General features: G+C 33.1%; 1 protein-coding gene across 1 annotated transcript in view; it reads right to left on the reverse strand.

The window, feature by feature from the left end:
• Window positions 1–14,898, reverse strand: part of LOC136028017 (mitochondrial inner membrane m-AAA protease component AFG3L2-like) — a 98,922-nt gene that overhangs the window by 81,098 nt on the left and 2,926 nt on the right. The window contains exons 2-3 of the mRNA XM_065705570.1: window positions 5,482–5,777; window positions 2,395–2,614 (exon numbers count right to left, since the gene is read on the reverse strand). Of these exons, the coding sequence (XP_065561642.1) occupies window positions 2,395–2,614; window positions 5,482–5,777 (516 nt within the window). The remainder of the gene's footprint in view (window positions 1–2,394; window positions 2,615–5,481; window positions 5,778–14,898) is intronic.

Genomic DNA, 14,898 nt, shown 5'->3' on the forward strand with positions numbered 1-14,898 from the left:
TTTTGGGCTACAATTTTTTCTCAACGGGCTGCATCATTCTATAAATACCCATCTCACTAATCTAACCTACGAACATAAAAATAATAAACTATTCAAGATTAAAAAGAATAAAAATAAAGATCCTCCTGGGCCATCGCTGGCACATAGGGCGTCGAGTCGACGCCCTACGCGTCGACACTGTTTACAGGGACACCTGTTTACAGAGACAATTAGCAAGCTTGTCGCCTAACCTTGCTGCAGCGGGGATCGAACCCGAGTGCTCCGTATTGCCAAGCAGAGCACCAATCCAGTGTGCAACAGCAGGATAAAATATTTAAGATTACAGACAATAAAAGGTTTCAAGAGATAGAATACAATAAGAAAAACTTCATCAAAGAATAAAAATTAAATTGTTAAATTCTTAATATGCTTTTGCCTCCCCCCAATAACTCTAGTGCAGGTAAATAACAGGTCAATGAGGAGCCGAAGACCCAGGAAAAATATTCTAGAGGAAATCTCAAACAAAGGAAATCTCGAACTGTTGAATGATGTTTCAACCATGAGGCAGAAAATAGCTTTCAATAGTTACAGTTCCACGCCATATAGAGACGTAAATTACCTTCAGTAAGCTATTAAATTTTAAGAACAATTAGCCCACAGGCTTCATCACTGAAAATAGTCCATTTCTTCATTTTTTACCAATTCATAATACTATTGTACATATTACAAAGATTTTGTTAACCTTATAAAATAAAATTTATACTTTATTTATAAATTTCTGGTACTTTTTTAAATACTTTAACTCAAGTGGCAATATAAGATTCAGTTGTATTTTTTGTACAATAAAAATTTCGAGCATTCTTTCTGGACAGAAACAGGTGATTCTTTGTGGTCAAAAGCCAAAACTAAGTATTCTGTAACTGTTACACAGAGCCTCAAAGATTCTCCTCTCCCCCAAGATCTATCCAAAGGACCTCCCAAAATACACATATTAATTTACTTTAAATTTACTCCCCTCCCTGAAACAAAATTCATAACTCTGTTCAGATCTCTTCTTTTTTTTCAGATCCATATCAATTATTTTAGATAAATATCAATATGTGACTTCTTAAATGAACTGAAACTATCTGGAGAGCATAGATTTAATTTTTTTTTTTTTTCAATAGAGCTGTATCAGAAACAGTTAATGCTTTTTCTTTGACCCATAGTAAAGAAGGCATATTCCAGCAGACAATGAGTTATTGGTAAAGCTGAGGCCGCATGCTTCACAATGTAAATATTTCTAACTTAGCAATCTGTGGTGTTGTTTACATCATCAGTTTAAGAAAAGATTAAATTTGAAAGTGAGAACATGAAAAGTTGAAAGGGTAGACAGAGTGGGCAGATAAGACAGGTTAGCCAGAGTAGGCAAAGAAGATAGAGTGCCCAGAGTAGCCAGAACAGACAGAGTAAACAGAGTAGACAGAGCAGAGGCGCCATTTGGGGGGGTCAGGGGTGGGAAAATGCCCAACCCAGATTTTGCGAGATGGAGTTTATGCCCACCCCAAGATTTGGTCCAAATGGCGCCTCTGAGACAGAGTACACTGAATAGACAGAGAAGACAGATTAGACACAGTGGAAAGAGTGGACAGAGCACACAGAGTAGACAGATTAGACGGAGTAGACAGAGTAAATAGATAGGCGGATTAGACAGAGTAAATAGATAGACAGAAAGACAGAGTTAACATACATATCAGACAGAGTAGAAAGAGTGGAAAAATTATAAAGAGTAGAGAGAGCAGAAAAAGTATACAGAGTAGGCAGATGAACAGACATCCATTCTGGTAGAAATGTTTATGTCCGCTAGCACTTTCAATTTTGCTTTTCTGAATAATCTACTTAGCATAAAACAAAATTTTATTAAAGTAAGAGGAAAATGTAACAGCTTCTTGATCATATATATGGCAACAATGACGTCAATCACATACCCCAACTTCTAAATTTAATAGCTCCAATTGCGAAAGGTCATTTTTCATGCAAAAGAAATAAAGGGTAGGTAATTGTCATTATTTACCATTTTTTTCGCTTTTCTTAATTCATATTTCTCTGCTATTAAAGCTAAATTACTATAGTACCAATCAGTAAAAAAGAACGCTGCTAATGGTAGATAATACTTATAATTTTTAAATATGATTGATCTTTATCATCTCATCATACTCTGACACTGTGAAAATAACTGTCAACATCTCATAACATTTTTTCCGACTTCCCGTTTGAGTTGACAATCAATTTCTTCTTCTTGCGACAGCATAAAGCAAACCAATTAATAAGATGACAAATATAAAAACAAGTTTTATACTATTCCACTATTTAGCACAAGCAACCAGTGTTGTCAGTTAGAACTATCAGCAACAAATTACAAAATTATTAACTTACATTTCCTTCAACATTGCTACCGGGTTGTAACCTGACTTTCACCCATCGCTTATTAACAACTTCAAGCTTTTCTACAATCCCTCTCCCCATGTAAGTGTTAACAAAGTCCTTCCAGGTAATTTCTTGATATCCAAGTTCAAAATAACTAATTGCTAGCAAGACACCCGCAACACCTACAGCCGAATAAAACAGAATCTTGTCACGTCCTTCTGGTGCTTTCCTAGAAAAGGATAATGTATGTATTATATATATATATATATATATATATATATATATATATATATATATATATATATATATATATATATATATATATATATATATATATATATATATATATATATATATATATTATATGTATGCATTCATCATATGTATTATTTATTATACATTTAAAAATTCATTTTATCACTTATTTTTGTTTTCAATTGTTTAAGGTCAATATACAATTGACCCACAACATACTCCTACAAGAGAGGTTACATTATAGTAAGGATTAAAATACAATAAAAAGGAAAACAAAGCCAAGCAGATTTGGTTTACTTGATTTCCTTATTTCCACTGAATGTTTCAGATGAATTCAAGCAATATTTCCAGCATTTTAGCTGATAAAAAATCTTAAGTGGATTATTACCAATCAGCAGTGTTGTAGCAAAAAAAAATGAGAAGCGAAGATTGCTTATAAAACCAGTTAGAGAAAATTGTTATGAATATTGACTTAAAAAAGCAAGATATTTGAAAATTGACCATACGCCCATTGTCATAACCAATATTTCTCAATGACATGAAGTTAATAGTTGGATCTTAGGCATAAATTTGCTTGATTTTGAACGTTAAACAATTATTTGAAGTTACCGACAACAAAATAAAGAAAAAAAGGACAAAATCGAAGGTTCAATTAAGATCATGAGCATGATGACTCAAATTTATAGCCAAAAATTCTTTTTTATTTCTTAATTTTTTTAATTTTTTAATTAATTTTTTTAATTCTTACTCGCAGGCTTGACTCATTTGTGATTAGTATAATTAGATTTCAAATTCTTTTTTATTTCTCAATTTTTTTTTTTTTTTTATTAATTTTTTTAATTCTTACTCGCAGGCTTGACTTATTTGTGATTAGTATAATTAGATTTCAAATAGCAAAAAAACAAGTCTTTTCTAAACTACAAGCAGAACAAAATGAACAAAATACAACAAAAGATTAAAGTTGCGTTTTTATGGTTTTGAGCTTAAAATTACCTGCCTCAGTACAGGGCAATAAATTGAGAGCCATTTAATTAGTCTGCTAATTAGTCCTATCCGTGGACCAATAACAGTAAGAAAATGTGGTTACGTTTTTACAATTTTCGAGCTTATAATTATCAGCCTCAACACCAGGTAGTCAAGTGATAACCTTTTAATTAGTTATTTGTTACAGCTTAATATTTGGCTGGTAATTTAAAGCTCGAAACTGTAGAAAAGTGTGATTTCTTGTTCTATTTTATAATTGTTATACTTGTAGCGTTTTGATATATTCTATCTATCTACAGTAAATAATAGTTTGATCCTTCTACAATTCTCAAAAACACAATTTTTCAATTTATTTAGTCTTTTCATCTTTCTGTTGCTGCTGCTGAGGAACAGAAGTAGTTAACATAATTGCCAATGGATCCCAGAACAAAAAAGGTAAAGAATAGAATTGAACAAAACAGGTAACAAAAAGATAAAAATAGAACAAGAAAACAAAAAAGATAACAAAATAGAAATGAACAAATAAGGTGAAAAATAGAACAAGAAAACAAAAAACGTAACAGAACAAAAAAAGAGCACAAAAGGTAACAAAATAGAATTTTACACTTCGGCCTAAATTTATCACTTCGACTGCACCCCACTTTATTCAAAGGCTCACTCTTTACTCGCTACAACGAAATCCCATTTTGCTCGAAATTCTGTCCCATTACCTTGGAATCATTCTTTGCAATTTCAGTAAAAAAGATCTTTTTTATTAGTATTTTCAAGTATATCTGAAATTCGGCCATTTTCCTTCTCTGGAGAGCCAAAAAAATATTACTCAGCGAATATTTCAAAAGGGATGAGTCACATTTCTCTATTATTCATTTTCACTATGTTTTCTTCTCTATTTTATTCAAATTCTTTTTTTCTTATTTCAATTCTTCGTATTGCTTATTCTTCTTTTTCACACTCCTATCCTTAAATGGATAATATCTATTTTCTTCATGTTCTTCTCTATTTTTTACATTTCTCTTTCCAGTATTCTTTGCACCAAGATTATAAATTAATATTTCAAACAGTTAGCTGTACAAAAATGTGGTTAAATCCTGCTTTCTAGGGCCATAATGAGAGAAAGGTTGAGATGGCTAGGGCACGTTCTGCAGATTAAGGATTGTCAAAGATCGTCCTTGTCAGCTAATCATCTAGGGGCAAGTGAAAAGCACATCGTCCCCAAATGAAGTGGGAGGATGTCGTAAGGAAAGATTAAAGAGACATTAAAACCTCTTGGGAAGGTGGAAATAGGTGGCTTCGAGTAGATTGGAATGGAGACGGAGCGTGGGAAATATGTTTTGCCTCAGGCGCCATGGTGCTGTAGTGAGTTGTTAGTAGTAGTAGTAAGTACAAATGGGTTACCATGACCCAAAAGATTGTAAATTGTGCAAAAAGACTTTAAAATCGCAGCAAAAATTCGTTTATTTGCATTTTTGTTAAGTCTTTGCGAGTTGGACAACAATTTAGGAAGTGGGGGGGTCAAATGAGTTCGCAGCCGTCCTTGCCAGGATACAGCTTTGGCTACAAGCTTACCTTTTTTCATTACTAAGGTTCAAAATATGGTAATTAGCCACTCAACCTTTATAAATGTGACAATTTGAAATAATCTGTGGCTTAAAAATTAATATCTTTTGAGGTAAAAAAAAACTTTTAAAAACACATCAAAAGCTTGTTTACATGCATTTCGGTACGTTTTTACGACATATATAAGAACTTCAGGGATGGGGGAGGGTTCAAACCCAGTCAAACCTTGACGCTACCCTTCTTTTTTTAATCTACTATTGAAACTTATTGGAACGCAGTAATCAACATGAACAAGCTTACCCTTTCCCACTACCAAAATTCAAGTTAAAATTCCATTCAGGAGGTTTGCCTGAAGATGATTTCTGTGATTCCGGTGCCTTATTTGGCTCTGCACTTTTAGAAGGCTTTGCTACTTCCTCTCCTTTTCCATTCTTAGCATGTTCTTCATTGCTCCTTCGTGGTTTGGGTTGAAAAAACTTTTCAAATCCTTTTGGTGGTCGTTCACTTAATAGTCTAAGATCTTTCAAAACTTCAAGGAAATGTGTTGAGCCAGGAGTTGAGCCACCAAAAACTAGTTTTTCAAGTTGTTTTTCGATCTAAAATATACAATATAATTGAGACAAAAGCCATTGCCTTTTCTAAGTTGGTAAATAAATTTGAAGCTGATAAATTCCATCGAAATAACAATTGCAGATATGAGGAACATGTCTGCTCCAAGATATTAGATTTACTTGTGTTTGTAAACACAGAACTGTACATTTGATGTACAGTTGGATGATGTACAATGGATGAAAGGAGAAAAAAAACATGACCAAAACAGTAACCTGTAAAACAGCTCCCAAGATCGCAACCAATTGAAGTGTGTCAACCTTACCTGCTCACACTTCAAGTGGATACATTTCATCTTGTTGTCAACCAACTTTCTTGCTTATGTGTTGTTTTTTTTTTTCTTTCTTTTCTCTTCAATTTTTTTACTCCATATTGTTGTTTTTGCTTTTTTTTGGTAATGAACTAATATTATTATTATCATTTCTATTACTATTATTATTATTATAAGATGGATGATGTAAATGATGTACAGTACATTTGATGTCATTGCTGAAGTCATCCATTTACAACACAGAACTAGTGTATCCACTTGCTTTCTAGATCGAACTTTCAAATATTTTAAGAATAAACAATTGAGCTAGGTGAATGAAACTATCAGAGATTATCATGGTTTAAATTTGAGCTGATTCAGATAATCCAACTGCATTCTTTAAAATATCAAAAAAAGCATGTATAAAGAGTGATTAGCTACCATAAAGATAATATACTGTAGCCCCATAAGGTCAAGCCTTGGGACAGAGCATACCTGAAGTCAAGCAACAATTCAACTAGAAGTTCAAGTCAAGGAAAAGCCAGGAGCCATCATCTCCCCATTTCTAATTGTGCATGGCAGAAAATGCATTGTAGGGGGGGGGGGGTATGTGTTATTCTACCCTTTCATTTGTTCAAAGAATTCTGTCTGCATTTCAAACATGTTGTACCCTTCCCCATTCGTTTCCTAAGATTCAAATCACTGCTAAACATTAATAAAATATATAGGTTTTTCAGAAGAAGGATGGGATTTGAAAGAAGTTCATTACCATGTTGTAGTAATTCACTTCGTTTTTTCTAAGATTTGAGGAGAGTTTGACATCAAATTAATCTCTGAGGGAATCCTCAACTTTGTGCTAGTAAGGAACATATTACGTAACCAGGTTTTTTATTCAGCTAAAGCATATAATAAAAAATTCTTTTATAAATTCTAAAAAACAAAATGGGCAAATAAATAAATTCTTAAACGAATAGAAAGTTTGCTAGCCTAAAACTATCTAGGAATCTAATATGTCATATATAATTTAATACCTAGACAAAGGGATAGAAAAATATAACTAGGCAATTTTTGTCTTTTTTTTCTGTATACGCTCCTTTTTTAGGAGATTTTATTTAATCTTACTAAAAGTCTTGATTATCCTGTGAATTAACCATTCCTCTATGCCAGCGGTTGGGAACTTTTTTAATCATTACCCTAAAACATTTTTGTTCAAGTTGATATTACCCCATGGCAAAGAGAAAAAAAAAAAAATTACCTCTTTTTAGCATCTTTCATATTATAGCCTCTCTTAATAATTTTGAAAAAGAAACAATAACTAAAAATTAAATTTAAAACCTCATTTAATCAATTTATTAATGTAATACCTAGTACTGGTAATACATAACGGTAATAAGAGTAATATAAGTAATATATAAATAACAAATTGAAGCCTATTGGGGTAAAATTAAGGGTTGACATTTTAGCAGACTGTAACAAATTATAATAATTGTTGTACAAACATAAATTAAAATTGAAAAAATCAGAAAAAAAAGAATAATTGAAAACATTCTTCCTTTGCATTTTTGAGAACTGATGTTGTTTCATGTTTGATACTATTGCTTCAAAATTTGGACTTTTTGATATAAGAGCGATTTGAATACTGTCTTCAGTGTCTAACCAATTTCGGTTCTTGGTTTTCACGTTCAATAGAGTAGAAAAGCCTTGTTCTCGCAAAAATGTTGTTCTAAATGGCACCAATATTTTGACTGTCTCTTCATGAGCAATCTTGACAGACTTTGCAGCTTTTGACATCCAAAAGACAAAAGGTTTGGTTTATTCTCAAATTGAATACGGGCTTCAGTACTAGATCGAAGTTCAAGAATTGCTTCTGCCAAATCTGAAGGTTCTTCTGGTACCACAGCAATTTCACATTTACAATCCAACTGGCAGTACATGTATCACGATCTTGAAAGTAATCTCAAAACCGCTTTCTAAGTTCTATAAGATGTCTTACAATTGTATCCTTGATGTCAGCAAAAGTAATATTTTTGGAATCTTCCAAAAACAAAGCTAACCTTGAAAAAGAAGCTATCTATTTCTGTTCTACTTTCTGTCTCCAATATTGCAGCTTTAATCCAAATGCTGACACTATTTTTCTTGCAGAAATGATATTAATATTCTTTTCTTGCAATCCTTTGTTTGATATATTTATACCCTCAAAAATGGTTGCTAAATATGTGAGAAATGCAACCCAGGAAGAGTTTTTAAACTTATCTGCAAGAATATTTTTTTGATCAACCACAAAAATTTCGACTTCAGTTTTGAGAGTCCATACTCGATTTAGTGCATTTCCGCAAGAGAGCCACGTTACTTCTGCATAATTCATGAGATAGCTGCGTGTTTAGTGCATGTCCCTTGATGAATTTACAATCTTGATGACATCATGCATGATGGCTTCCAGTGTAGGTTCTAAATATTTGACCAAAAGGGCCTGGCGATGGATCATACAGTGAGTAACTTCAATATTTGGAGTTTTTTCTATAAAAGCTGAAAAACCATTCATATGACCCAGCATAGCTGGAGCTCCATCCAAAGATACAGAAATACACAGCATTTCCATTTTAAACTTTGCACATTGAAGTATTCATTTACTTTATTATAGACATCAATTTGACAAAATCTCAACCAGAGAGGAGAACAAAAAAAGCAATTCCTCTTCAAAATCATCTGCACCTTTCTAGTAAACATATACTATTATCTGTGGATCGCTACTAAAGTCAGTTGTCTCATTAAGCTGAATACCAAAATATTTAGCCTATTAAATTGCGAAAATAACCTGTTCCTTCACGTTTTCTGCTAATATAGAAATTCGTTCTTTGACAATTTTTGCAGACAAGGGCACTGAATTCAGTTTCTTTGCTTCTTTTTGACTAAGCATAATCTTTGCCGTTTTTGCAGCAGCTGGTTAAACAAAATCTTCGCCAATAATGTATGTTTTCTTATTTTGAGCAATCAACCACGCTACTTCAAAGCTAGCCCTTAATGCTGAGTGGTGATCAAATGTACCAGGCAAGTTGCTGTTCAATCTTTGTCTTTTAACAGAAATTTCTGAATTTTCAAAGTATTCTTGTGGTTTGGAAGAGAGGTGTGAATGCAAATTATCTAAATGTTTCTTCAACTGACTTTTTTTTTAATTCTGAAGTCAGTATCCTCATACATACAACACACTATGGTTTCTTTGTACCACTGTTTTATATTTGTGTAAAACTGTAAGGACACAGAAAATAATAATTTCAAATTGTGGCTAACATTTATTGATATATTGATGATTAATGATAAAATGGTGGTCTTGTCAGCAACTAACTAAAAAACTGGCTTTCTGACTAGCCAATGTATTTGTATCTTGACAGTATAGAACAGACTGAGAAGGTAGCCAAGGCTGTGCTTTACTATGCTAAGATTTACCTCAAGAACACTCTAGAGGAAGGGAGTGAGATGGCATGGCCTGCATATGTTGCTAAATGGTACAAGTTGAAAAAATTACTAACAGGTTTACAAAATAGCAAATTAAAAATATATAGTTTTTACTCACTAAAGTTTCATTTTTACCCCAAAATATTTCATTTTTGCCCCATTTGGGGTAATTTGCCCTGGTTCCCTTACTGCTGCTCTATGTATATGCATGTCTACACAATCATGTTCTTGTAGCTATTGCTAGGTTACTATTTACTATAGACCAGGACTCAAACATATGCGCCAGTGAGGACTGGACTTAACCCTGGTTACCCTACTCCTGCTCTATGCAGGTGCATGTCTACACAATCATGTTCTTGTAACTATTACTAGAACATGTAATAGTAATTAACAAGGTAGTTTTAAGACTCAGTTACTTGATCAGCTAAAGACCAAATGCTCAAGTCATGATCTTACCAGCAACGTAGCCAAGCGAAGATAATTCGTTTCAACCCTCTGAAGCAGAATATAGATATACCTCTACACCCTTTCCCGATTGTGAACGAAATAAAAATCTTAGGAGTAACTTTCACTAGTGACTGTAGTTTCAGTTCCCATATTAATTTAACTGTCCACAAGGCTAATGCAAGCCTTCAGACACTTACCAAAAAGAGGCGTTTTGGGTGTGATAATGAATTGCTTATTCAGCAAATTGGAAAATCCGTCTTAGCCAATAAGAGCCACCAATCACTACTACCCGAACCATCTCTCTCTCTCTCTCTCTCTCCCTCTCTCTCTACTAAGTTACTATTTACTTATACATCAGGACTCAAACTCCTGCCCTTATGAGGACGGGATTTCAAATTTGCCCTGGTTCCCTGACCACTGCTCTATGCAGATGCATGTCTACAGAATCATGTTCTTGTGACTATTACTAGGTTATACACCACAACTCCAACCCACTACCCTTATGGGGACAGGATTCCAAGTCTAGTCTGCCAATCACTTGGTTCAAATACAAAACACTTGACTGCCAAAGCCTTTAGCATGCCAACTACTTGACTAGTTAAAAATACAAAATGCTTGACTTGGGGGCTGCTTTATATTTGGGTGGATGATTTGAGAACTCTTTGGTTGGATTTTCACTACTTGGCTGAACACTTTTTTGTTTATTTTATTCTTGAATACATAAATAAATCATGCAGCAATATGTTTGTCTAAAAAGGCTAATCTGTAAGTTAACACACCTGGGTCTAACAAAGTTGCTGTAGGCCCCTATTCTGGCATCTAGCTCATTGAGACTTAGCTGGTATTATTCTTATTCAGGATTTGATCAAACAAAGCTTTACTTTAAAACAATTCTTAAGTCTGAACAATATCTCTGTGTTTATAATTAGCGTTTATGTGAAAGCAATAAGTGGTGCTGTTATATTTGTATGCTACAGCTGTCCAGGATCATAAGACATCAATAATAACTTATAATATCTGTAGGTATTATTAATATTAATATTTATAAATATTGTTGATATCTATATACATGAACATTGCCAATACTTATACTTATCAATATTATCAACAAGGCTATATCTAGGGAGGGTAAGGTGGTTTAGATGAAATACAAAAAGGAAAATCCTTTGTCATCTGCTCCTTGAATGCAAATCTTCTGCCTCTTGCACCATGCAACTTGCAGACTGGCATATAATACCAAACAAGCTATTTTTGTTCTTTGGTATTTAGCTTCATTCAAGTAATAAGAAAACTTGATGCTTAAAATTATGTAACTAAAAATGCTTACATGATTATGCAAGAATTAAATTATGTAACAGAAAATGATTTTAGCCATTATTAAAGTTATTATGTATTTTGTATACAGGGTGGTTCAAAAGTTAGTGTAGTTCAAACAAATGCCATTCACTAGTCCTGTGGTGGTGCAGTGGGTTTGAACTTAGCTTGGTAATATGGGACCCAGAGATCAAATCATGCTGCAGGAATGCACTGCAGGGACCTTAGTAGTCAAGAAGCGTTGTTAATCCAATATAATGCAATGACATTCACTTTGATATAATACATAAAGTATCCAATAGGATACTTAACACTTTATTGTGTATAATAATATGGAAGCACTGTAATAATTTCAATAAAGGCCCTCAAACTTTGAGAGCCTAAATTAGCTCCCTGAACAGATCAGCAAGAAACGATGGTATAGTTAGACATATCTGCCTTTGGAAGAAGAGCACATTCCTCCCAACTACACACAAAACAGCCAAGCATTCTTACAATTTTATGCTCCGAGTTTTCTAGCTTTATTAATTACAATTAAATGGTCCAGATTGTCAGACTTCCAAAATATCAGCAGAAATAATTTTTAATTGATTATACTTAAAGTTCACTGAACTTTGATGATGCACTGACAATCTATTTTGACTGTGCTACTCATTAAACTCATATTGTCAACATTGGAGCTAGATAGGTCCTTTTGAACCGAAGTTTGCTCTTAAGTGTGTAGTGGCCTAATGAAGATAATTTGCATATGAAAATTTCCTGAAAAGTAGATTGTTACAACATACATAACACAAAAAATTAAATGTAAAGAAGTTGTAGGCCATGTCAAAATTAAGCATAAATTTGTATTGGTAAGGCTGTGCATTCTCTGTAGAACAATCCCTCAACATATATCACTTTTTTTTTTCTTTTTTTTTTCATACCAGCATAGAAGAGGGGGGGGGGTAGATGAAATTGCCCTGAAACTAATCCAAAAACCCATGAAAATCCATTAAAAATAGTATATAAAAAAAAAATCTAATTTTGATTCCAATTCCCTTTTGTTTTTCAAATTTAACTAGAAGAAGTATGGCAAGCAGCAACGAAAGCATGCATTTTTTTAGTACTAAGGGCATCAAAATAAACAAAAGGCCCCCTGGATCCATCTTAGGTTAATAGTAAAATGCACAATAATAATTCATTCGGAAACTTCGAGTATTAATTGAGACAATTTGCAAGACTTAGTTTGAAAATGCATAAAACAGCAGAAAATGGCAATATTGAAAATGCATAAGTGTCATGTTACTTTAGTGTCATGCATTAGTATAATTTTGACAATGCAAAACAAAGACAATGCATTAGTGTTCAAGCTAAACAAGGAAAGTATATAATCATTATTGGTTATCAGTGGTAAGGGTATAGTATAGAACATCAATCAAATAGGAAAAAAATGTTTCCCAGAAGCAGTATTATTCTTCCCTATCCACAGGACCTTGGTTTTTGATGCATTAAAGTTGGAACCTTGGCTTTGGAGGTTCTCAGTTAAGGTGTCAATATCTTTCTGTAGTGCTAATACATCTTGAAATGACATGAACTTCCAATAGTTTTGTGTCATCTGCATAGATTTTGGTAGTGCTGATGAAATTTCATTTGATTTTGTTGATAAAGAGCATGAAAAGGAGAGGAGTGATCATGCTACCTTGTATCACCTTGCTGGTAACTTTTGCTGGATCAGAGATGCTGTCACAAATGTTAACTTTTTGAGTTTGATTTCTGAGGAACAATTCTATCCAGGATAGTATTTGCCTTGGCAAATTTTACTGTTGGAGTTCATCCATTAGCTTTGCATGCAATACATTTTTTAAAAGCTTTTTCAACATCAAATAGTACTACCAGGATTACTTAGATGACATGCAAGGATGTCATTGGGGAGGGGGGGAGCAGCATGAGAACTTTTGAAATACCACTTTAGAGTGGGAAGAGGTTGAGGTAGGTAATTCCAAATACCTTCCTGGAAATTGTTGAGGCTCAGGTTGTATTCATCTCCTCAACTACTTTTCAAGCTAAATAAAGCCTTTGATCTAGAATTTTACCTTGGTTTCCACAAATATTAAGCTTTAACCTACAATTTTACCTGAGAAATAAGTACAAAAACAGCCTAATTTAAATTCAAAGAATAACTGAACCTTTATAGGCAAGCTATGTTGCAGCCTAGACTGGAATTATGATTAGATTAATTATTACATTTGGAAACAACATGGGTAAAATTTTGGGGGTTTCTTGGAAAGTAGCCTGATTGACTTATGTGAACAAAACTTTCAGGGATGAATCCAGGACCAAAAGTATATCAGGGAAGCCATTTTCAAATCTCTATGTCTACCCATTTTGGATTTCTAGGGCTTAGAAAATTGCATGCATGAAAGGTCTACAACTATCTGGATTCTGACAAAATAATCTAAGTCTACTCCTCAATTTTGAGTTTTCAATCTATTTTTCATAGGCCTTACTTCTTGGAAAGGTAATTTGTTTGTTTTTTTTTTAACAGAGTTTTAGCAATAATAATGATTTTTCCTAAATTTTATAAATAGATTTACAAATAATTAAAATCTTATAAATTGGATTCAAGCAAAGGTATGAGGCTCAAAGCACTTTTCTTGTGCCTCATTTGAGAAGAAGATCTATTTTGCAAGGTTCTAGTTTGAAAGCATAAAAATTGTGAGAGCACAGTTTTCAGCATGGCATTTCTTAGTGTCTGAGCTATACTCTAAGCCAAATTTGACTCTTATTTTCAAAACACTATTAATGCTTAGGATACCTTCTTGAAAGTTTTATTTACCTAGTTCAACTACTTTCCAAGATGATAAAAGCCCCTAAACAGGAATTTTACCGCAGCATAAAACAAAGAATGGTAAAATTCTAGACATGCTACTTTTTGTTATTTTGGAAAGTGGTTAGGTTAGGAAAATAAAACTTTCAGTAATGAATCCATGGCCTAAAACATATTCTGGGAAGGTATTGTCAATGTAATATGTTAACCCTCTTCTGATTTATCTGTTTAAAAAATTTGTCTACTTGACAAGTCTGTGCCAGTTACACTTTTGACAAAACAACATTATAGCTAAATTCTTAGTTTCCTTTTCTCTTAAAATGCAATTCTTGGTATTGGAGTAAAAATTTCAAGCCATATACATGGATTTTTTCCTAAATTTAGGAAATGTGTTTACAAATCTTTGAAACCTCAAAAATTGGGATTGAGCAAAGTTGTGAAGCTGAAAATACTTTTCTTGTACTTTATTTAAGCAGAAGATCTATTTTTCTAGTTTTTATTTTAACAACAACAAAATATTTTTATAGGTCAAAATACCTTCAAGGACATAATTTAGCCTAGTCTCTAGGCCCATCCCTGAAAGTTTCATTTTCCTAACCTAACTACCTTCCAATGTAGAAAAAAGTAGCTTGTCTAGAATTTTACCCAAGGAATTAAATTTTGTATTTCTTTATTTGGTAAAATACTCTTTTAGATACTTTCCACTATCTTGGAAAGGGGTTAGGGTACAAAAATAAAATGTTCAGGAATGGGTCTACACACTAAAGTATGTCCTGGAAAGATATTTTGAAGTAACTCTACTCTTCCTGCTTTAGAGAGCAGTGACTCAAGATAGCCT

The sequence above is a fragment of the Artemia franciscana genome, chromosome 6, assembly GCF_032884065.1.
Source record: "Artemia franciscana chromosome 6, ASM3288406v1, whole genome shotgun sequence".
In the NCBI taxonomy this organism is placed as follows: domain Eukaryota; kingdom Metazoa; phylum Arthropoda; class Branchiopoda; order Anostraca; family Artemiidae; genus Artemia; species Artemia franciscana.